At 45.5% G+C, this 23,440-nt stretch overlaps 1 protein-coding gene across 10 annotated transcripts in view; it reads left to right on the top strand.

Annotated features, from left to right (window-relative positions):
- The first annotated feature begins 11,357 nt into the window (after positions 1-11,357).
- Positions 11,358-23,440, top strand: part of Mecom (MDS1 and EVI1 complex locus) — a 533,468-nt gene continuing 521,385 nt past the window's right edge. For 2 of the 10 annotated variants that reach the window (XM_003463516.5, XM_013145500.3), the window contains exon 1: positions 12,555-12,927. In XM_003463516.5, coding sequence (XP_003463564.3) covers positions 12,891-12,927 — 37 coding nt within the window. In that variant the 5' untranslated portion in view covers positions 12,555-12,890. Of the gene's footprint in view, positions 12,928-23,440 lie in introns of all 10 variants that reach the window. The other 8 variants (XM_063229015.1, XM_063229014.1, XM_013145501.3 and 5 more) reach the window with 8 other exon arrangements.

Here is a 23,440-nt window from a genome sequence, read left to right as displayed (position 1 = left end):
AATTTAGTGAGCCTAACTGCAATGAAGAGAACAGTCCTAGCAATGCTATTTGCTAACAACTCATGATACGGCAAAGAGCCATACTGGGTAGGATGGCTAGAAGTGAAAAAAAAAAATTGTCCTTTTCCAAGGAGGCAGGCAGAGTCCCAAGTCACCAAGTCCAAGAAGGCAAAGCTTGGCTGCCACCCTAGTCAGAATCAGTCTTTCAGCAGTCCTGAGTGAGAGGGAGAATGGGCACTGGGGTTTCTGGGAAGTGGCAGACTATGACAGGAGAGTGGCTGGGCTGCTGCAGGTGTGCCAGAGTCAGTGTGAGGGGCACAAAAGGCCAAGTCCAGCTCCAAGAAAAGGGAAGGGCAACAATGAACTAAAAGCCACTGCTGGGTTCAGGTTTGGACAAGGACAGAAGTTCAGTAAGACAGATTCAACACAAAGGTATAGGCCAAATACTCAACATGTGTGCAGATGCTGAAGTCCACAGGCGTACATGTGATTCTGCATGAGGGGAGCCACTTGCCACAAGATCCTTATCAGTAGGGGAAAGGAGCTTCCTTTTGCCAGCAGCTAACCTCCAAAGGCTTTGGATCTAACCAGGGTATGCCTATTCCTACCAGCCAAGCCAAATAAAAGCAGCACTCCAGTTATTTACTGTTGCACCACAGACACAGCACAGTGATGTGAAGCAATGATCATTTTGATTACTTTCAGGAGGTATGTTGCTTATCTCTGCTACCCATTATCTGAGACAGATCTCAGCTGGGAAGATTCAGACATTGGGAGGTAACCCCAACAGCTGGAGGCTGGGCTCTTCTGGAGACTTCCTTCACCTGACTGGTTTCTGTGCTGAGATAGCTTGAAGGCTGGGTTTACCCAGAGCTGTTAGAGAACGCATGAGAGACTGCTCCTGGGTTTAATTTAAAAGGTCACTTAACTTTTAGGAACATCAGTCTCTTCACCTATGCAATGGGGTTTAAAATGACATACAGTAATTTAGAAAAATAAGCTAATAAATACAAAATGCCAGTGAAGTGCTTAACACTTAGTAGTAGTCATGGTTGTTTTGTAGTTATTATTATCATCATGGAAAATATTAGGAAGAAGACTGATCTGAGATGACGCCTGAAGGCTGAATATGATTTTGATGGCCAGAGAAAAAAGGCGGGGAGAGGGATTTTAAACTGATTAAAAACACGTGAAAAAGCTATTTTTGTGATTCTACTTATAAGTGACATTTGTTTCCCCCTTTGTTTTGGAAACTAGAAAATTCGTTTAAATAAAAGAATTCAAGAAAAAAATTGAAACTGAAACTCACTAACAGTAAACCACCAAAGCTGTATTCATGTCTAGGTTTCCCAGTATTTTTATGGAATAAATGGTCTACAGTCATTTCCTTCATAAATCACTGAATCATCCTGCTCAATAACCGATAAATCTTCTTGAATTAAAGTAAGAAGAGTCTCTGTCTGGGGCCAAACCTGAAAGGGAATCCAACTCCTGCTGGCTTGTGGTTGTGGGAATGGGAGGACTGATAACTCAGGGCTTAGATTTTAAACCCCTGTGAATTGGTAACACAGCTTTGGCCCTCATGAGTTAATAACACTTGCATCAAGCTAGCCTACCGGCCAGCTGCCCTGTTCATGAAAGGTTGATCTAGGAAATCATCAGCTCATCAGAAAAAAAAAGATACTAAGGAGGCTTTTTCTTTTTTTAAAATCTGGCCTCAAGGTCAAAAAGGAAAGTGTCTTCTCACAGTTCTCCCCTACAGGCTGCTCCCACCCTTGTCTGTGATTCCAATTGCATTTCCTCTATGGTTTGGGGAAGCCTCTGGCTGACAAATTAATGGCAAAAACTGATGCCACTGGATTATCTGATAAAAGGAAATGTAGAATCATTCTGCAAGGATGTTGTCAAGTAATTTCATATATGATTTCCCAGAAAGTCTTGCTGAAGGTAAACTCAAAATTTAAAATTCTAAAATATGTTAAAACAATGTGCCTCGGCAACAATTATTGGAATAGATACAACAGAAGGATTACATCTCTAGAAACTTTAAATAGAGCTTTCAGATTAAAAAAAGTTTATATGTAAAAACTTATCACACACCTGTAATCCCAACACTCAGGAGACTGAAGCAGGAGGACTGTAACTAGTTCGCGATCAGTGAGTTCAAGGCCAGCCTGAACTGCGCAGCAAGACCCTGTCTCCAAAAGATTAAAAAAAAAAAAAGAAAAGAAAAAACACCACCACAACACATATACACATACAAGCACAAAAAACCCTCCAAAAAAAAAAAAGAAAAAAAACCTTAGCACTGTGATCAGAATTAAAAAGATAACAAAACATTGTGAAAAGAGAACTCCATGCTTTTAAAAAGAACAAAATATAAATTGTAGAAATTAAAAAATAATTGAATTAAAGTTTAACTGGGTTAAATATCTTACTGGATAAAACTAAAGACAGGATTGAAGAACTTGAATATAGGCCTGAAGGCATTATTAATAATTAAGCACAAAGAGATAGAATTTATAACAGAGGGGCTAAAGAGGGGCTAAGAAATGTCAGAAGATAGAGCAAGAAGATCCATTATATATCTAATTAGAGAACAAGAAAGAGAATTGAGAGGCTGAAAGGCAAGACGTATTAAAAAAGGTAACATAGAACATTTTCTAAACATTGTTTAAAAATGAAAAGCTCGGGCTAGGGATTTAGCATAAGCGCCTGCCTGGCAAGTGTGAGGTCGTGAGTGGATCCCTGGTACAAAAAAAAAAAAAAAAAAAAGAAAGCTCTTGAGGCTATCCTCATTAGTGAAACAAATAAGAATTATATTTATAAATATCACATTGTGTCTCTAAGTGTAAAAAGTAGTAAGAAATGTAGGAGTAATAAAACCCAAAATGTATAATTGCTATTGTAAAAAAGAGAGGAAAAGAAAGTGCTCTAAAGGATATAACTGCATGTGTGTTTAAGTGTATAGGATTGATAACCATATTACTCAGTTTTTTTAGATAGTTCAACAGAACTGTTGGCAGTCTGGCTGTTTAAATGTTCACTTTGTACGCTTTACTTTTGTAACTTGAACAACTATTTCTAAGAGGACAATATGTAATTTATCAACTAGTGATTTCTTACTTTTTTTTTGAAATTATGTATTATTTCTAACCTTTTTCTGTTTTGTTTTTTCTTTAAATTAAAAAAAAAAAAAAGAAAGAAAAGCTCTTCCAGTACTTAGGTGGCTGAGGCAGAAAGATAACTTGAGTTTTGAGGCCAGCCAAAGCTAAAGTCTGAGGTTCAAGACCAGCCTGGACTAAACAGTGAGACCTTGTCTCAAAGAAAACCTTGCCTCAAAAAGACGTTGTCTTAAAAAACTAACCAAACCAATGCAACTCAAACTGAAAAACCTTTCATTTAGAAAGTACAACTTCTAAAAATGATGTGCTTTAGCAGTGATGCACAAGTTTGATACAAGTGTCCTCTCAAGAAATTTGCAGTTTATGCAGAGAGATAGTAGATAAAAGTACCATGCAAGTAAAAATGCTAATGGGAGGAGACTGGTTATTGCTTTCATTTGGAAGAATCATCTCACCATATTGGAGTAGGTGGTATTTGTCTTGGATCTCAAAAGATGGGTGAATTGAATGTATGAAGAAACAGTACCATCTGCTTTATGCATCACTACCTGCTTACCCTCTCAATTCTGGTATGCCATCCTCTAATACAGAGTCTTCAAGATTCTTCAGTTATCTTCAAGACAGCCTCAAATATTTGCCTTTCACTCAGAGCCCTTTATGGCACGCGCTCAATTCATCTTTCTAAACCTATTTCCCAAAAACTCCCTTCTTCAATCCCATGACCCAGGCAGACCAAGATTCCCAATTCTTTTGGTGGAAACCTTATGTTTTCCTATCTTTCTTGCTATTTACCTTTCAGAGAACACTGTTGAATAAAAGGCAAAGTTTTTTTTTTTTTTTTTTTTTTTTTTTTTTTGTCTTTTTCCTTTTTATAGGTACCGGGGATTGAACTCACGACTACCTGCTTGGAAGTCAGGCACTTATGCTGCTGAGCTAAACCTCCAGCCCCAAAGGCAAAGTTTTGAGCTTTCTCTTGAAAATAATTGGAGAATCTTAAATTTCAAAGCAGGGAAATAGCAGTATCAGAACTGTGCCTTAGGAAGATTGAGCAGCAGGGCTGTATAGAATGGGTTAAAAAAAGAGGCTCCTGGAGCTCAGTAGACTGTATGTTGCCACTTGGAGAGGCACAAGAGGCACCAAGCTGTCCACTTAATTTGATAAAGATTTTGGACATAAATGTATTGTACTTCTCAGTAGATCCTTAACACAAGAGAAAGAAGTACATCAAAATATTGTTTACTATTTTGGCTTCTCTATATTGGTGTTTCCGCTCCTCCCAGATGTGAACTGTTTAAGGACCTAACACTGCCAGATGCCCAACATCAGAGTTCCAGTTCAATGCCAATCAACCAAGTGAAAGCCTACATATGAAGTGGATGATGATGTTTTCCCCAGAGATGTAGGTGTAACCCCAGACCAATTTTAAAATTAGTCTTCAGTTCTTCTGTTCACCAGGAGTTCTTACACGGTTTTAAAAAGTATTATTCAACAGTATACATAGAATTCATTTGGAAAATGTAGTATAAATATAGTATAAATACATTGTATTTAAAAAAAAAATTGGAGTCCAAATCCTGTCACATGTCAGACTTCTGGCCTGTCTGGGTCCTTAAAGCTGGTAATTCAAGTTCCGTTCCTACAGTTTCTTCTGTGTCCAGTTGATTCCCTACACAGAAATTGTATCATTTCCAATCCTAGACTTGTAGTATGATTCCTTGTCTTAACCTTCGGAGAGATTTTGAAATTTTTGCTATGGGACCCACATCATCATTTAAAGAAAACAAAGAGTCACCTCAGTAGTTATGTTTCCGGGAAAAATGAGTACAAATCAAGTGTTCGTAAGTCAAATCATCATTTAAATGTCCCAAGGAAACTCATTATTTAACCAAATAGTATGGAGTAAATAATCACACTATGATGTAGCTTTTAATAACCCAGGGCACACCTGTATTGATGTATAAAAATAAGGGCAACAATCAGATTCATGGAAATGCAAATTTAAAAAACACTAGACAAAAACATGTAAAAGCATTTTAAAAAGAGTAAAAAAAGCACACTTATTCTGTTAAAAATCACTTTATCTTTGAATTGTCACTGTGACTTTCATTTCACAGAGGAGAATGTGGTAGCCAACAAACATTACACATCTTCAAATGCCAGCTTTGTGTGTGTTGTGAAAAAAGACGGGATTGTAAGGCTGGGGGAAGAGCGATGTATCTGTCTGCAAGTTTCAGTGGCCCTCACCACGTGGCCCAGGGTCTGTTGTTTCAGGCTGTCTGGGAAATGGACAGAATTCTCCTTGTGTGAGATGAGCCGAGGGTAATGCTGACTTATACTGAAAGCAGCTGGGTATTGGGAAACTGATTTTCCAGTGCATAGATACACAGGAGTCCCTTAGAAATATCTAGTTAAACATACACACAGAGAGATATACACACATACCCATTCACATTGCAGTGTTAAGATGAAGTTGCAAGAGGCAGTTTTATGTATCTCAATGCCCTCCTGCTTCATTTATTCTAGGAAAGTCTGCTGGGCAAGAAAAAAGTATCTTTTTACAAATGGGACTGAAAAAGATAGTATCTAAGATCCCTGGCACACACATTCACACCATAGAAGCCTTAGATTTTGCCAAATTATTGAATATTAGAGCGTGGACTGCTAAACATTCCCATTTGTTACATCACTAATATAAGCAGCAGGCACTGTGGTAGACATTTTGTATGCATTAGGTTTAATACTCACAATAATCTTGCAAGGTATACATGATTATTGCCATGATACACAAGAAAAAAAAAGACGCTTAGCTAAGCTTAGTAATTTGCCCTAGGCTACCTAGCTGGTAAAATGTAGTATTGGTATTTGAAACTTGAACAGGTTGACCCACAAGGTCTTTACAATTCTATCTTACTGCTTCAGAATTTATTTATAATGTATAATGGCTTTGAATTCTGAATACTCCATTTTTAAAAGCAGTAGCAGCTATGGCTTCTAAAACATTTTAATATATTAATCTTACGCAGAAAGGAATGACTATATCCATGATGCAGATGAAAAGTCAAAGTTTGGAGAATTTAATGCATTGTCTGTTTCAAGAACCCACAGCTGACAGAGGCAGGAAGATGTGTAACCAAAAACCTTCTAATTAAGGAAGGAGAAATAAATGCCATAGACGTGGCAACAAAATACTGGGAGGTGACAGGGAAGTGGGAAAAGTGTTATTAATCAGACAAGAATCCTAAAAGTCTCATCAGTAGCATTCGGCCTCTAAAGCCAGAGGCCCATGGATAAGGGTTCCAGGGATTCTACAGCGGGTCAGATGAGATGTAGCTTTTACCGGCTCTAAGGGATTTGGAATGAGATTTCATCTTGAAGGTGTGCTGATTTAAAAAGACAGAAGGACAGAAAACCTAGCCAGGCACATTCCAGGACAGACCGTCTGAAACTTCACTGTTCAAGCGAATCACGTGTTTGAAATGTCGATTTTGATTTTCTAATGAAGTACGACCCATGTTTGACGTCGGTCACGCTTTCCAGGAGCATCCGATTCACCTGGAAGCGTGTTAAGGCATGCTGAGGGCTCGGGCCTCACTGTACACTTACGCACCAGAATCTGCATTTTAACAAGAGCTCCGGGCGACTTTTATGCATCTTAAGCTTTAGAAACATTTTTGTAAGAGTAGAAGGGATGCGAAGAGGACTCCGGGCATCGCACAGCACACCAGCAGCCTGGTTTCTTGTTGCAGCTGCATTTCCCAGAGGGTAGTGCTCTGGGCCTCTGGGAATCTGCTCCTCCTGAACCACACCGGTAGCAGCGCCGGGAGTTGCTCGCCTTGTAATCCCCCTCGCTGGGTTCCTCTCCACCCACCCCGCGCTTCCCCGGGGCGCTCCAGCTGTTTCCCACCCCCACGCCCAGGCGGCTACCGTGCACAGCTGGAGCCGCCGCCGCCGCGGAAACCAGGCGGGGGCGCCGCAGACCAGGCTGTGCGGGAGGAGGCCGCGCGGCGGCGCTGCAGAAAGCGCCCGAGCCGAGCCGAGCCGAGCGGCGCGGCGGGCGGGGCGGCGGAGTTCGCCGCAGCTGGTGCCAACCCGCGCGGCCTTGGCGCAGCCCCGCGCGGCCCCACATTCCCACCCGCGGGAGCCGCGGCGCGCTACCTGGGAGGCGGCGCGCATCACCCCAGCGTTCCGTAACCCGGCGGGAAATAGTTCTCCGTCCCGGGGCCAGTCTGCGGCGGACCTGGTCTCCAGGGGACTGCTGATCATAATTCCCCGAGCCGGGGTGGGGGGGGTAGATTGGGAACCGACTATTTATATCCTCATCACCGTCGTCATCATCGCCAACCGGCAACCACCGGTCCTCTAAACGTGCACACTCGCGACGATGGGGCTTGTCACGCGGCAGGGGGAGGGAGCAAGACTGCTGTTAACCCTGAACGTTTGTAAGAAGCCCGGGAACAAACGCGATTTACCAAACGGAGAGCTTTACAAGGAGGAAGGTAACCCGGCAAAAACGCGCGAGCCGCCGCCCGTGGCTCGCGGGGCCCGGTTGGCTCGGGGCGCAGCTGCGCGGGCGGCGCGAGGATTTCGCAGGAAGAGGAGAAGCCCGTCCCGGGCGCGCCCGCCGCCCCGCGCCTCCGGCAGAGCCGGCTCAGCCCGCCCGCCGCGGCCGCCCCGCAGCGTTGGAGGCGCGGAGCGAGCGAGCTGGCCGCCCTCGCCGGGGCCGCGCGGCGCTCGGTTCGAAGTCAGCGCCTCCGCCGGCCGCCGACGCCGGGATGCGCGCCTGGCCCGGTGCGCGGGGCCGCGTGCGCGTTTCTCCCAGGACGTCAAACAAAAGCAGCAGTCTTAACACTTATTAAAGCCTACGCGTTCTGTCTCGAGGCTTATCGGGTTTGTTAAAACTTTTGTGAGTGTGTGCGAGTGCGCGCGTGTCTCCACCCTCCTCCTGCGCCCCACCCCCACCCCGCCCGAGCGGGCCGAAGTAGTCCTATAGAGCGATGATAAATATCCCTGTTGATCACTTGATTGATTACCTCCCTGAAAGGTCACGCGGGCTCGCAGTAATTTCCTTTTGCCTAAGGCTCCCTTTTCACTTTTACTCCGGCACGACAGCTCCGAGTACACGGGATCTTTATTTTTTATTTTAACCCCTAAATGCAACCCCTCCCGAAAACAATGCAGACAAGAAAAATCGAATAAAATCAACTCAAGACCTTTTTTACTCACTCGCAGCCTCCGCCTCATCTTGTTCCTTTCTTTCATGTCGCCCCCGCCCCCTCCGTCTCCGTCCCCCTCAGTCCAACTCAAATGTATTCTGGACACTTTAATAGATCAGTGTCTTGCAAGTAAACTCAGGCGTCCCTTGGGTCTGCAATTCATGTCCGTGACTCTCTCCCTTTCTCTCTTGTGAACTGAAAATTCGGATTTAGACCACTAGACAAGCTATTAATTTAGCTAGGCTACCCAGGGTCCTGAACCCAATTAATTTCTAATAATTATAGCCCAAGGGGGCTAGATAGATCTCCCTGCCTCTTTCTTTTATTGCCACTCCACGCCACCGAGGTCAGCGTATAATAATAAAGTGTATATTTTGAAAGCGATCTCTAGAACAGTGAGTTATTGCAATGAATGAAAATTGTTTCCATTTTGGCTAATTGAGCCCGTGGCCGAAAGCTGGAGCTCTGAGACTAAATAAAGAGGACTGTTTCATTTCAACATGAAGAAACCCCTGCCTAGCTCTGGTCACCCAGCGAGATTTTAATTTCTTAACAGCCAACCTGAAACCCAGCGTTGGGTAAACAGTATTAATAATTGCATTACAATGATTAAATTAATCTTGCTGGTAGCAAGGAGAATATAGTTTGCGATTAAATAGCACAACGTAAAGTTCACTGCACAAAGACAATAGGCCAAGAAATACCTCCATAGAGAATTCGAACTTTATTCCAAAGATACTGTGGGGCTAGCTCAATTATTATACGAGGAAAGGAAAATGTCCTGCTGCATGTAATGTACTGAAAACCGGTTCTTTGCCGCTTCTAGTTGTAATTAAACACAGTTGAGGAGGGATATACTTGTCTGTTTTCCTCTTCACATCTTGCTCCCAACTTCCATCTAGAACCCTCCCCCCAATTATTGCTTAAAACAACAAACCCAAACCCAAACCCAATCAAACCCAAACTGCCTATAAACTCATCGACTTTCCAAAAAGGCGCTGCTTCTAGGATGGTCGCTGGGGTGGGAGGAAACTCGAGAAGACTTTAGGACCCAAGCGACTCCCCCTCATTCCCAAGGAAACGAATTTCGGGAGGGGGAGCACCGGAGGGAGGTGGGGGCAGGCCGCTAAGGCAGCTTGGACAACTTGTTGGAGGCCTCTTTTCTTTAGGGACAGCCATAGCTTAGACGACCGTCAGAGGGTGTCGGGAACTCCAGGGGACCGTACACAAAGTCACCTGCTTGGATCTCATGGCTGGGACTGGGGACAGGTGGACCTGACGGGGTCCAGGCCCTTGGGAATGGGAATTCTCGCGGCCGTCGGGCTGGGACTGCGAAGCTGCAGGCGGTGCGTGCCGCGGCTGTGCCTGGGCGTTTGCTCCCGTAGGTTAAGCACATGTGAACTAGCAACCTAGTTCTTTTATTAGCTCACACTTAGGGCAGAAAACAAATTCTTGAGAAAGAGAGAAAAAAACCAAAAGGAAAAGAAACCTACTTTTCAGATTTGAAAATTTAATAGTGATGGTATTGTGAATACTCTATTTATGCATTTTAAAAAGAATAATGCCTTGTCTTTTCGCAATGCCTTAGCCTGGGAATACGGAAGGTTTTGTGTTTATTATTTCAGTTAGATGAGCTCAGATTCTGTTGTGTTCCAAAACCTTAGAAAGATCAGGGAGAAAGACTCCTCTACTGAATTCATTGCAACCCCGGAGCTTTAAAATCAAAAGGGAGCGTGCTCTCTCTGTGCCCCACTGTCACCCCCCACGCCTTTCTAGGGAAATCAGACCCTCACACTGACCGGACCAGGACCTTCACACTTGGGGGTTCGGAGACTCGGATTTGATTTACTCCGCCTTCCCCTTGGTCTAGTTCCCGTCACAGACCCCCTCCAGCCCACCACGTGGTGTGTAATTTCTCAGCAGAAACAAGAAGCCCAGTTTCACATGTGGATCTTATATTTAATTTCAGGGTTTGGTTCCATGATTCTGTTCTTTCCTACTAAATTCCCGCAGACCTCTTTACTCCTCTCCAAGGGAACCCAAATATAGATAGACTCCCTGGGGGATGGGGTGCTCGGAATTAACGGGAAGTGTGTAGGGGAGGGAAGGGGGCAGCTCCTTTTTCTTTTTAAAAGCTCCTCAGGGTGGGCAGGTGAGAGGAAAACTCCAGGCAGAACTTCCTGCTGCTGGGGGCAGCCTGGGTGCCAGGTCTTGGCGGACTCCACCTCTTTTCCTTGCAGAGGCCAAGGCACTTTAGGTTTGGACAGGTAGGGTCGTCCAGGTAGGCTCGCCCAGTGCTGTGTCCTTTGAGCAGTGCTCCCCCAGAGTTTCTCACACTGACCAGACCAGCTGTAAGAACTTCAGTAAGAACTTGCCCATCAGCCTAGTATGTTTTCCTAGAGATTTTGTATCCTTTTCAGAGATTTTCAAGTCTCCCAGATTTACTGGTCAAAAGGAAGACACCTCTAAAATGAGGGGAACCGATACATTTGTGTTTGGGGGAAGTTTTAGGGTTGCAGACCTCTGAAGACCCACACAGAATGCAGTGGCTTGTGCTTTTGCACACATCAAATGTGTAAGTATGCTCACCTGTATGTGTGAAGCAACAAAATTGGCAGTTCTAAGGGGAAAAAACCCCACGTGTCTCTTTTAGTCCAGGGGGATGATGGTTTTCACCCACGTGGGCACCTTTTAGAGCCTCCGTTCAGTTGTTTCGCTTCTGCTTTGTATAATTCCCCGTCTCCCCCTTCCCTTCCTCACGTTTCAAGGTTACACCTCTGTGTCTCTTAGGACCTGTAGCTTGTTTCTTCAGGGATCTGTATGTTACAGCCAAATGCTACCAGAGTTACTCAGCTCTGGAAGAAGGGAGACAGACAGACAGAGACAGACAGACAGAGACAGACAGAGAGAGAGAGACAGACAGACAAAGGGAGGGAGAGGGAGAAAGGAGGGGGGGAGGGAGAGAGACAGAGAGAGACATCTTTAGTCAGGGTGGTATCCTTTAAATTTGGATTCCCCTGGATACTGAGGAGGTCCTATCAGCTGTCGCACACTCCTGGTCCTAGTTTTGATCATTAATGCCAACAGGTGCAACTGGGCATTCCCAATGGTCCAGCGCCTTTCTCCTTTAGTATCCCATGCTTTAAGACCAGCTTTCCTTTTCCTTTGACTATCACAGATGTATTGTTGTAACGCAGAGCCCCAAAAGATGGTGATTTTCTTTTATAGTGTCTGGCAGGATTTGCAACAGATATTAATGGGAACATAAATAGCACATGGAAAGTATTGAACAACACTGTTTAATGCAAGGTGGTTGTACCAAGAGAAAATCTGTACGTATTTGGGATTGATTCATACCTTGAACACATCTAATTCCTTTAGGAGTTGCCCTCCTTTCTGCGGGTCCACTTCCTTGGTAAATCCTGTAATTAAAGCAAATTTCAACAGTGTATACTTTTAGGGCGCTTGTGTATGTGTGGGGTTGTTCTTCTTTTCCTCCTTCTCGTGACCCCACAGGTTGCAGGTTTAAGTGAATAAGGGAAAATGCCGGCCGAGCAGTAGCGAGAGGCAACCGAGGCGGCGATGGGGAGGCCGGAAGGTGACCGCCAACCTCAGGGAAGCAAAGAGGTCCTGGGTGTCATAGCCCGCGCTGGCCCGGACCTGCAAATCAAGGCTGATTGTTACTATTCCATGGCACCAGAATACGGAAATGTCCGAAGGACAACATCAAACACTGGGATTACACCTAGAATCAAGAAAGAAACGTTTATTTTGCTTCCGACTTTGAAAGTGGAAGCCCAAGTAGCTTCTGTAGCAGTAACAGACTTAGGCAGCAGAGTTCTCAAGTTCAAGAGGAGTCTCACTTTGTCCTGAATGATTCGCCGAGATCCAGCCTGTCTCCTAGTTCCTTAGTAGAGGAAATATTTATTTTGAAACCCACCCTCCCCCACTTCTTGCTTTCTCCACGGATAGCAGAGAAAATTTTCTACAATTATGTCGGGATAAACACCAGTATAGTTACAACCCAGGCTCACTGGTGATTCCAACACGGAATCAATGCTCTGCCCAAGGCTTTTCATTCCTTTTCTTCCCCCTGGGCGAGGTGTCTGCCCCCCTCCAGCTCCCCGCACTGGCTCCCCGCCCCCCGCAGCCCTCCCCGTGGCTCCCTTTCTCCGCCTCCTCGGCGATTGCCATCTGACAAGATCTCCAAATCAAAGTGATAAATCGCTCCAAACTTTTTTTGGCGGCGCTGAGATGTTGGAGGGGCGTCTAGCGCGCATGTGCGAAGGTGTCCAAACTGACAATGCTAGAGAGATAGCGAGTGTGGATTGAAAGAAAGGGCGAGGGAGGGAGAGTGAAAGAGGGAAAGACAGAGTGTGTGGAAGTGTGTGTGTGTGTGTGTGTGTGTGTGTGTGTGTGAGAGAGAGAGAGAGAGAGAGAGAGAGAGAAAGAAAGAAAGAGGGAGGGAGCGAGCGAGAGAGCAAAAGAAGGAAAAGATCCAAGAAAAAAAAAAACCCAACCACACACCAGCGGCTGCAGGACTGGGCACAGCATGAGATCCAAAGGCAGGGCAAGGAAACTGGCCACAAGTAGGTGCAATATCCCTTTTCTATTGGCTTTCCCCCTCCTCTGCCATCTTGCGTATCTGTCTCCAGGACTCCGGACGGAGCGCGGGCTGCCTCTTGCGCGGGGCGCCGGGTGGAGGGCAGGCGCTGCGCAGCCCCAGCAACCTGCCGGTTCCAGCCTCGCACCAGGCACCCTCGCTCTCGCGCCTGCTTTGGGCGCCAGAGGACCCCGGGCAGCGCTCAGATCCACACAGCGACCAGCTGTGGCAACCCTGGGGTGGGGGTGGGGGCGGGGGCGGGGGCGGCAAAACCGAGGGAGGGAGGGAGGAGAGCGCGCGAGCGAGCGCGAAGGGGTGGGGGGAGAGAGGAGAGCGTGTCCCCCTCCCCTCCCTCCCTCCGGGTTCCCCAGGCGGGGGAGAGTCGCCTCTGGCCAACCAGCTAGTCCCGGGTGTGGGAGGAGGGGAGGAAAGGGAGCATTTCGAGCTCGGGTTTGTTTCTGGCTTTGGAGCTGGTGGCAGACTCGGAGGGAACCGTGGCGGTGGCGGTGGCGGGCGGCGGCGGCGGCGGAGTTGGGAAAAGTTGCGAGCCGGCCGCTGAAGTTGCACTGGCGGGCGGGCGGCGGCGGCGGCGAGCCGCGGCTGCAGTAGTGGGCGCTGTGCGCTCGCTCTGGCTGGCGGCGTGCGCGCGCGGCCGGCGGGAGGACTGGGGAGGGGCGCGGGGCAGACAAAGGGGGGCGCCCTCAGCGCGGGGTGGGGGCACCGACGGAGCGCTGCGACGGGCTGCGCGGAGCCGCGGGCAGGCGCGGGCAGGCGGGGAGAGGAGAGCCCCCGAACTGTGCAGAGCGGGAAGTGGAGGGCGCGCGGCCAGCGGCCACAGCCGCGGAGGATAGAGAGGCCGGGAGGGCGCGCTGCGACCCGCGAGCCTGGCTGGCGCTGCGCCGAGTGGCCCCCAGGGGGCGGCGGCCCGGGAGTAGGGGCGCAGGGAGGGCGCGACTGCGTCCCTCGCTCCGTTCGGGGTGCATCTAGGGATCCGGGTCAGTAACCCTCCCCGGCGCCCCCTGCCTGCGGGTGCCGAGCAGCCCGGTCACGCGGGACATGGCGCTTGGGTTTGGGGCGCGGGACCCACCCCCCACCTTTCCAGCAGAAGTATTAGGCGACCCGTCGTGCGTTGCCCCCGAACGGACCCAGGCGGACGGACTGGAGTCCGGGACTGCCGGCGACGGGCTGGGCTGGCTCAAAAGCTGCTCCCTGAGCCTAGGGGACGCGGCGGCTTGGAGCCGCGGGGCGGCCGCGGGGCGATCCGGAAGGACAGGCCGCCTTCCCCCTCACACTTACACTTCGGGAGACACAGCGCTCTAATTAATTGTTTGGTTTGTGGACTGGAGAGTGAGAGCGAGGGGCTGGGTGGGGTGTCCTTGCGCGGTGAAGTCTCCAGCCTCCCCCTCCAGTGCTTTGCACTGTGGAAACCGAGTGCTCGGCGTCTGGGCGGCAGCCTTCGGGAAGCAGCGGCACCTCGGCGCGCCTGGCTTCGCCGGCCGGCGGTGGGACTCTGCGGTGTACCCCTGGAGATGCTGCCATCCTAGGCCCCTTTCCAGAGCTTCATCCAGTCCTCACCCAAGCACTCCCACACTCTCTTGATATTTATTTTTTTCTCTCTTTGGCGTCAGGGAGCAACTCAAATATAGGGCTCTTTTTTGAAGGGGATAAGCAATCCATCTGTTTCTTTTTTGGATATTGTTCATTTCACTTCTCTGTCAAAGCGCTCCAGTGGTATTGTTTGCTTTTAAATGAGCCTGATGTCGTTACTTTCATGTAAGGGGGAATAAATGTACATATGCCTGGAAGCTGGAGGGCTTCAATGACTAAAGGTTAGGAGTGAATGCGCTCTGTGTGTGTGTGTGTGTGTGTGTGTGTTGTTGGGATGGGGTGGAGAGCCTGCTTCAGCCCAGCCGAAGTTGTGAAATGAAAGCCTAAGGCTTCTTGCCGCGCCTCTTTGCCAGGCATCCGCCGAAGTGAAAGCAGAACACAAAACATTTCGAATTTTCTTGAGCAACTTTTTCAATTTATTGCCAAGCAACTGAACACTGCTGCAGTGAAATATTCTTGCACCCACAGCTCATTCAGTATCCAGAAAGAAAGTCTAGTGTCTGATCTTGGCGTTCAGCGGGTGGGAGGCATTTATTTTGTCTCCAGCGTCGGTGAGGATGCCGGACGGCTTTCTGCTAAATCCCAACAGGACAAACTTTGCCGGGCTGAGCCTCAGATTCTCATTTAGGGCTCCAGCTGTTGGTGCCACATCTGCCTTCCTAAGACGGAAGAGTTGCCTTGTGCAATTTTTCAGTTACAATCTGAATAATAAAGCAAATCACATTTAAACTACGGATTTTTGGATTTTAAAGCGCTATTTCCTTTGCCATAGTGGCTAGTGGCTGAGAAGGTTGGTGACCCCTGCAGAGCAATCATCCAACGAAAACTTTGCTGGGTCAGTCTGCTGTGGTTTCTTTTTCTGGATTAGGAAGAGGTAGGGTGATCATCATATTATAAAAATCAAATCTGCCTGTATCATGGTAAAAGTAAATACTACAGTGGAAACAAGTAAAAATCGTTGTTTTCTGGGTTGCTTGTTACTCTTCTTGTCTTGTAAATTTCTTTGGTGGCCATAAATCCTGGCTTGGTCTTGGCTATAGCACAGAAGCCTATGGATCAAGACCAGAGACTACATACTCTGAAAATACCCCCCGAAGTTACACTGATCTTGAATGCACAATTCAGTTTGGAACTTGTGAGGCTTCTATTTTTTACACAGTAGTTTAAGCTGATAAATTCGTTGTAAGCATATGGGAAGATTTAAAAATTTAATTAAAATAGAGAATGGAAAAGCAAGATCGACATATGCACTGTCTAAAACCTCTGGCTTTTTAATTTCCATATTTAAGAAAAGAAAAATAAAAGCCAAGAGGTGCTGGCAGTGCGGGAGATTTCCCAGCCGTTTCCTTGGCCGCTAGGACAGCACCTGGGCTGTGCCAGAGACGCCAGCGCAGCTCTCCTGATGGATGGGGAGGAAGTGGGGCTGGGTCTGCCCCCCACCATCTAGAGCCTGAAGCACTGAAACTGCCCCCATCCCACCCCACTTCCCCAAACTGACAGCCGCAGGATTTCAATCACAGCAATGAAGCAGTTGCTGGGAGTAACCCCCTGAGCTACTGGCCCCCCAGAAGTCTTGTAAAGATGCAGAAGACTATTAGAGGTTGTGTGTGGAGCTTACTACATCTACATTTGATCCCTATGAAAACAGGCTCAGAAATTGGAAAGGTAAACGCCAATGTTTCTCCTGTCCTTAAACTGCTCACCTCAGCAGTCATTACCGAAGATAAAAAGGAAATATGTGACCAGTTCAGATGGTATGTCTACTTGGGCTTCCCTTCATCCTTCAGAAATTTAGATCAAAACAGAGCTGAGTTTTAAAATGAACTTTTATTTGTTTGTTTCAGACTGCCTTTGAGGAGGAAGCACAGTCTCCCGATGGAGGCCGAGGCCCCTTCTAGGAAGGCAGTTTACTTGCCATTACTTGACCATTACCACGGCTTAGGGCTTCTTTATTGCATTTGGCACTTGGAGTACAGTCTTCCTGGAGCATTGCGGTGTTTCGTGCCTGCACTCCCTACTCCAAATCTGTGTTTAGGGGAAGGTTAATTAAGCCTAGCTTTCTCCCCTCTTCCTCAGCACTGTGGGGAGGGGATGGTTCATTAGCTGCAGAGCCAGCAGGACTGGAAAGCTACCCTTCTCCCAGGTTTTTATTTGTAGGCACTGAGGAAACTGGGTCTTGGCGACAGTGTGCACATGAACATGTTGTTTGCCAGGTAGCCGAGCTCCCAGGCTTTCTCAGTTTAGGCTTCCCCTTGCACCCCTGGGCCTGGCTGCCTCTGCCCGCAGACATTCACCAGACAGACCTTCCGAAGTAGAAATCAGCACAGTTGTACTAAGACGTTTTTGGTTTCTTTCTTTTGCTTTCCTTTTTTTCTTTGAGTCAAAGGCAAGGAGTCTATAGGCAGTTTCTCTTCGAGTATCTGAGTGTTTGGGAGTTTGTTTTACTTTATTTTCAGAAGTTGGGACGAGATGATCCAAGGCTGCAGAGGAGACCTAGCCCAGGCCACAGCTGAAATGCATGGCTCTGTCCTCCTCGGATGAGGAGGGCCAGGGAGCTCTGGCTGGTTGCCCCAGCATGCCAGTCTTGGCCCCCTCTGTTCAAGCTTCTCTGCACTTTGCCTCCTCTGGAAGCCAGCTCCGAGGTGGAGAGGCTCGACTTCTTTGTTTCTGGCCACCCTTATTCCCATATCCAAGGTACCTAGCGTGGGACAGAGCCCTATTCAGGAGAGCTGACTGTGCCCCCCCGCCCCCAACCTGCCTCTCCAAACCTCCTGGTGAGAGAATAGGACCCACGGGGCCTCAGGGATCTCAGGGATGAGGCAGGAGATCCAACAGGATGGGGGGGGGGTGTCAGTGCTCACTCAGTCCCCCGCCCCCAAAAGCAACCCCACACCCTGGCTCCTCAGGCTCCTCAGCCAGGGCACAGAAATGTGGCCAGAAGTCTTCTTGCCACTCCAGTGTCAGGGGTACTTCATGCCTGGCATGTGTGTACACCCGTGCTTGCATGCACATTTACACATTTTGGGTCCAGGAACACACTTGTGTGAGACTCAAGAACATACTCATTCTCTGGTAGGGCAGACGCTTTTCCAACTTCACAAGGCAGGGGAAAGGGGCTGTAAGGGGAGGAGATGGGAAGGGAGGGGACAGTCACAATCAAAGGAAGTAAGGCACATTTTTCTGGAGCAGTGGTTAACCCTTCCTCAGCTGGAAGACGCTGTCTAGGCACTTTCCAAAGTAATCTGTGGGGTCTGCTTTTCTTTTCTCCTGGTGGCACAGTATGAATCATTAGTTCCCTCCTACTCACCCACTCCATTAGCCATCAGCCTCAGAATTTCTAAGATTAGATTTCTCCCTTCCCACTCTTCTAGCCTTCTGAGTTTACCAGGGAATTCACAAGGAGACTGACTGAGTAGTAAGGACAAGAGTAAGGAAGAGGACCAAAAGGAGGCAAACAGATCCAACAGAAGACAAGACAGGGAGACAGAAAGCTGAGTGCTTCTCCTTCCAGAAACCGCATTTCCACGAAGATTGGTACTCTCCTCCCCACCCCAGCAAATGAAAAAGTGCAATTCTTGGTAATTACCTTTGCTACATGCTGTACAAGAAGCTTCAGAGATGTTTCTGCACAGGGAAGAAACTGTTTACAAAACTCTTTCAAAGTGTGACATGTTGCTCACTGTGTGTCATATAGCTCAGCAGTGAAGAGCTAAACATACTTATTCTGCTTTGAAGTGCCCCGGCTAGGGCAGCTAATTTGAGTGTGGTTCAGATATTGCTGTGGGTATAACTAATGGCTTCTACCTATTTAGCTCAAGTGGAGGGAGAGAAAGGCTTGAATTCCTTGTCCAATGGGTCCCTCTGGAGACTGGGTTCTGGCTCCTGGCCAGTTCTGTACAATGTCAACATTGAATATTTGAATTCCCAGACTCTATTTAACAAGTTTCTAAATAAATAAACTCATTGTGTGTCTGTGTTTAAAATGATTTCACCTCTTTCATAAAATCTTACATTGGCCTTGCAAGTTGGTTTTTTAAAAATAAACAAACAAACAGAGCTTAAGGCATTTTAACAGCAAGATTTCCACAATATGTATGTGTTGGAAAGCTATTATTTCATCTAGGGGTGGGTAGGGTTGTTGATCTATATATTATGTGACTTGGTAGTGAATTATAATAAACTAAGTTCAGAAAGTCAGTAAAATATTAATCATTTAAATGGAGGCTTGAGGTGGAAATTTACATATTACAGCCTTTACATATTTGATAATTTTGTCCAGTAGATCTTTTAGGGGGCTTTGTTGGTGAGTACCCAGTGAACATCTGTGTGTAGATTCCACTACCATTCTTCAGTTCCAAAAGCAGGTATAGAACTGTATTTATGAAGTTTTGTTTCTGGGCATTTTTTTCCTGTCTCTGACATTGCAAGTTGAAAGGAGAATATACATAGGTATTAATTATCCTTGTATTTCACTTAAGTCAAAAGAACTCCATGAATTTTATAATTTTATTTCTCAGCATTTGAACACCCATGCAGAGTTTTTATGCAGATGGAAACATAGTTTTTCTAAAAAGTCCATACTAAATTTGCTTTAAAAGGTAATCTCTAGTCCTCTTGAAAGTGTGAATTTCATCTGGAGTTGTTAAAAAAGTGAAATTTACTCTAATGTATAAGTATAAAGTACATTATTTAAAAAATGGGATTTGAAAGGGCAGATAACAAAAGCCCTAACATTTAGCTGGTTATGTGGAGAAGCCAAGGGAAAAAAAATACCACCAACCCGTACAGACCCTGAAATAGATTACAATGACCTCAGCCATGTTCATTTTGAAAAATAATAGCCATGATTAAAATGGGGAGAGTGTTTTACTTGGAACCATATTCTTCTGCATTACTATAAAAGCTGTTTTGTCGTTAAAGGACTGTTTCATTATAGAAAAAGAAAGCATGTGAATTTTTAATCAAATTCTTGACTCTTCAGGAGTGCTCATTCTTGAATTGCTTTTTATTTTGATTTTAACTATTATTCAGTGGGAAACATGCTTTTGATTTGTACATTCAACAAATTCTTGACTACTGAGTTCTATATCAGTTTTAAGAAAAGTTTATTTACAAAAAGATTTTATTCTCATAGTAAACACCTGCCTAGGGTCAATGGCTATATATAAGAAGACAACTAGAACTTTAATGTTGTTTAAGAACTTTTCTAGGGAATTAATTATGTATGTTGTAGTTGTTCAGATGATGACATTTATGAAATCCCTACTATGTAGCAGTTGGTAGGTTTTGGTGATGGACAGTTTCCCAACAAATACCAGTAAAGTCTTCTGGGTGGTAGGCTTTGTGCATGACAAGTTGTGTTCTGAGCTTTCAGGAACACTTCAGATGTACAATCAGTATTTGAATCTGGTTTGATCCTTGCTTGAAAAACCATATCATCTTTGAGTTTTTGAATGCCTCTCATGAACTGGGAATAATAATATGAACATTCTTGGGTATCTTTATTTGTGAATTGGAAGTAATAATACTAGTGTCCCTGGGTATCTTGTGCAGTGGAAGTAATAATACTAGTGTGTTATTTAGATGAGAATACTCCTCAGGAGTATTAGTTGTTGTTGTACTATAATCTTCCCTGTATGAAAATTTAACTTTAATGAAGCAAGTTTGTAAGTCACTGCATTACTCTGGTTGAGTTGTTTCTCCCTAAGTGATGGGATTGAGTTGTAGCAGAACTTGTATACTCACATGCCTGCAGTGATTTTCAGGCATACTATATGAATGCAGCAAGTTGGGTGAAAGCTCTACGTTCTCTCCTATTTTGGTTAATGTTTTTGGCATCCAGCCTTTGTATTCCAGAACTCTAGGGAGTGGTGTGGACTGTGCTAGGCTGGCAGGTTGAATCTTCTCCAAAGGTGGCAGGTGCTCCTCAGTTCCTACTCACTGCTGCCATTTGGGGAAGAGGGCCCTGTGCTGCTGGGGCTTCCAAGTCTTTTAGAGAAGCCATAGAACTGGCTTTTTATGTGATTCTTCTCTACTTTAAAATTCTGATTCAACCTAAAAAGATTCTGCAAGCCCCATTAAATGCTTTTGACTCAGTATACAGTGGATTTGCAGTGTGGGAATTGGTTGATTTCTTTTTTTTTTTTTTGTCTTTTTCATTTTTATCGGTACCGGGGATCGAACTTACGACCGCCTGTTTGCAAGGCAGTTGCTTATGCCGCTGAGCTAAACCCCCAGCTCCAGGATTAGTTGATTTCTTATTCCTTCAAAGTTCCAACATTTTATAATATCCATGAGGATTCCTGAATACTACCTTGTGTTTTTAAGATCTGCATCTTGTCCCTCATCTCAAAGTTGTGTGTGTGTTGGTTATTTTTTTCTCATAGTTGAGACAAAATACCTGACACTCAAAATGAAGGAAAGAAGAGTTTATTTATCTTACACATTTTGGAGGTTTCAGTTCATACTCAGCTGGCTGCAAGGCAGGATGGCATGGCAAAGGGGCAGCCATTCAGGGCAGCCACAGCAGCAAGAGCCAAAGGGCAAAAGGGGGAAGCATGCCCCCTTCCTTCCCCCGTATCATATGCAGGTTCCAGTCTCTGGGCAGGTGCAGCACTCACCCGCCAATCTCAGCACGAGACAAGGAACCAGCCAGGAACGCTAGATTCAGCCGCCTCCATGACTGAGTGAGGCTTTGTGGGGGGACATTTAAACAAATCACAACAGGGAATGTGTGTGTGTGTTTGTGTGTGTGTGTTTTGAGAGATGGAAGTATTTGTTATAGAATCTGCTATCTGGCCATTTATCTGGAAAAGTAGTCTTTCATAGCCATGTTGTGTCTTTCTTTCTTTCCATCCCTGCTCACCACTATTTGGCTTAATAAACTGAAATGTCTCCTTCTCTTGTGGCCTCTGTGTACCATCTTCTTACTTCTCACCCGAACTGTTCCTTGATTTGTGGGCTGGGCGTTGGACAGTAGAGGTAGTCATCTGTGGTTTTCTACAGTGGGAGAGGTGATTTGGCTACGTGGGGTATTCAGAGGAAGAGTTCACTCTTCTCTTAGGAAGATCCAAATATGATGTCCAGTACACCCGTAACTGAAAAGTCTTGCTGATTTTAAAGGCCTAAACCTAAGGTAGGAAAATTAGTTTTTAAGGGATGATTGGATTATTTGACAAGGGTGACTCTCCTTGAAGGAAGATTATTTATGTCCAGGCAGTATCTGAAAATAAACATATTTTAAAGTGTTTATTATCATGGATTGCGTTTCTAGAAGAGCTGGTAAGTGGCTTGATAGGTAAAATTAAGTCCTGAGGATTAAGAGAACAAGGTATGGAGATGGAATACCAGCATGATGGAGTCTAAGCTACTTATCTATAATCAAGAGACTTGTTAATGAATACTTGTCATCTCAACTAATATTGTTGGGCAAATTATCAGAAAATGTATGTGTATAGATGAGGAGTTTACGTGGTGATGAACTGTGTTCATGAGCATTATTAGGGGTTAGTAGGTACTTGGCCCTCATCCTTCTCTTTTCACTCTTGCCAGCCTCCTCCTGTGTTTCTACCCATGGGCTTCACGTTGCTGTGTTCTGTACATCTGTCCATACTGTACCTTGACCATCAAAATCTAATTCCTTCTTTAAGATTTCCCTTAAACTCTTCTTCATGATAATTCCTGATCACTCCTGGAGACATAATTTAGGTATATCATTTCATTCCAATAGTGTAGAATTTTTATCATCACTGTGGCATTTTATGATGAATTATTTTTCTTCATGGTGTGTGTCTTATTTTCCTGACTAAACCGTAAAACTCTAGCAAAGTCTATTTCTATTTTTAGTCTACTACTATGCTTTGCATATGGCAGTTATCAGTGCATGGTGGTTAGAGATGAGCTTTGGTAGATTATGTGAGCCCTTTCAGTTTCTTTGCCTGTAAAACCTAAACAGTTAGATAATGTCAGCAGTAGAATTCTGGGATATCTGATAATTGTACACTAAATCCACAATTGGCCTATTTGACAGTGATAAACCATTTGGAAAGCACATTTGGAGTAGAGTATTATTACTAATTTTCACCAATAATGTCCCTCATTTTGCCAGTGCAGGTATAACCCATAGCCTCACTTGCATCACAAATTGTTATTGATCTACACTTAATCTTAAATTCTGCACTAGACCTGATTCTGGAGAATGTCAGTGGAGTCAAGGTAGAGATCATGGGACAGTTTGTGGGCTTACATAATTCATAGGGGTTTAGGGATATTCATCTTAAAAGAGTCATTACAAGCCAAGCGTTACATAAATCCTAACCCAAATTTAGAAAGTATTAATACAAAGCATAGCAACAAGATTTTTCTGTATATTCTCATGCACATTTGTTATTAAAGATTTAGTTTAAGGCTGACAGAGGGTCTTGTATTGAATCTTCTTTTATCGTGGTCAAATTAACTCCACTCTCTCAACTTACCTCCTTCATTGAAGTGAAAGCCTGGTTTCTTCTTCTGTCCCTGGCTCAACTCCTCTACATCTTCCCCCCATTTCACAAATATCTCACCTAATGGAGAAAATGAGACTCAGACAAATACACTCAAGCTCTGAATGATTATAGGGTTGTGGTGCCTGCTAGGAGTTTTGTTTCTTTTTTTTTTTTTTTTTTTTTTTTTTGTCTTTTTCCTTTATCCCCGAACTCACAACTGGCTGCTTGCAAGCAGGCGCTTATGCCGCTGAGCTAAATCCCCAGCCCCGAGTTTTGTTTCTTCAATGCTGGCCAGGTGTGAGTTCTTGTTGCCTTACTTATTAGAACTCCTCTCAAGTCAATGAGAGCCTCTTTTAAATGAGGGCGGATACTCAGAGTCACGACTTTTGTATTTGATGCTGATTATGG

This window comes from Cavia porcellus, unplaced genomic scaffold (assembly GCF_034190915.1).
Source record: "Cavia porcellus strain 051 isolate PalLab524CR breed Dunkin Hartley unplaced genomic scaffold, mCavPor4.1 scaffold_17, whole genome shotgun sequence".
Taxonomy (NCBI): Eukaryota; Metazoa; Chordata; class Mammalia; order Rodentia; family Caviidae; genus Cavia; species Cavia porcellus.
Note: the sequence above shows the minus strand (reverse complement) of the source record. Positions and strands in the feature narration are given on the sequence as shown.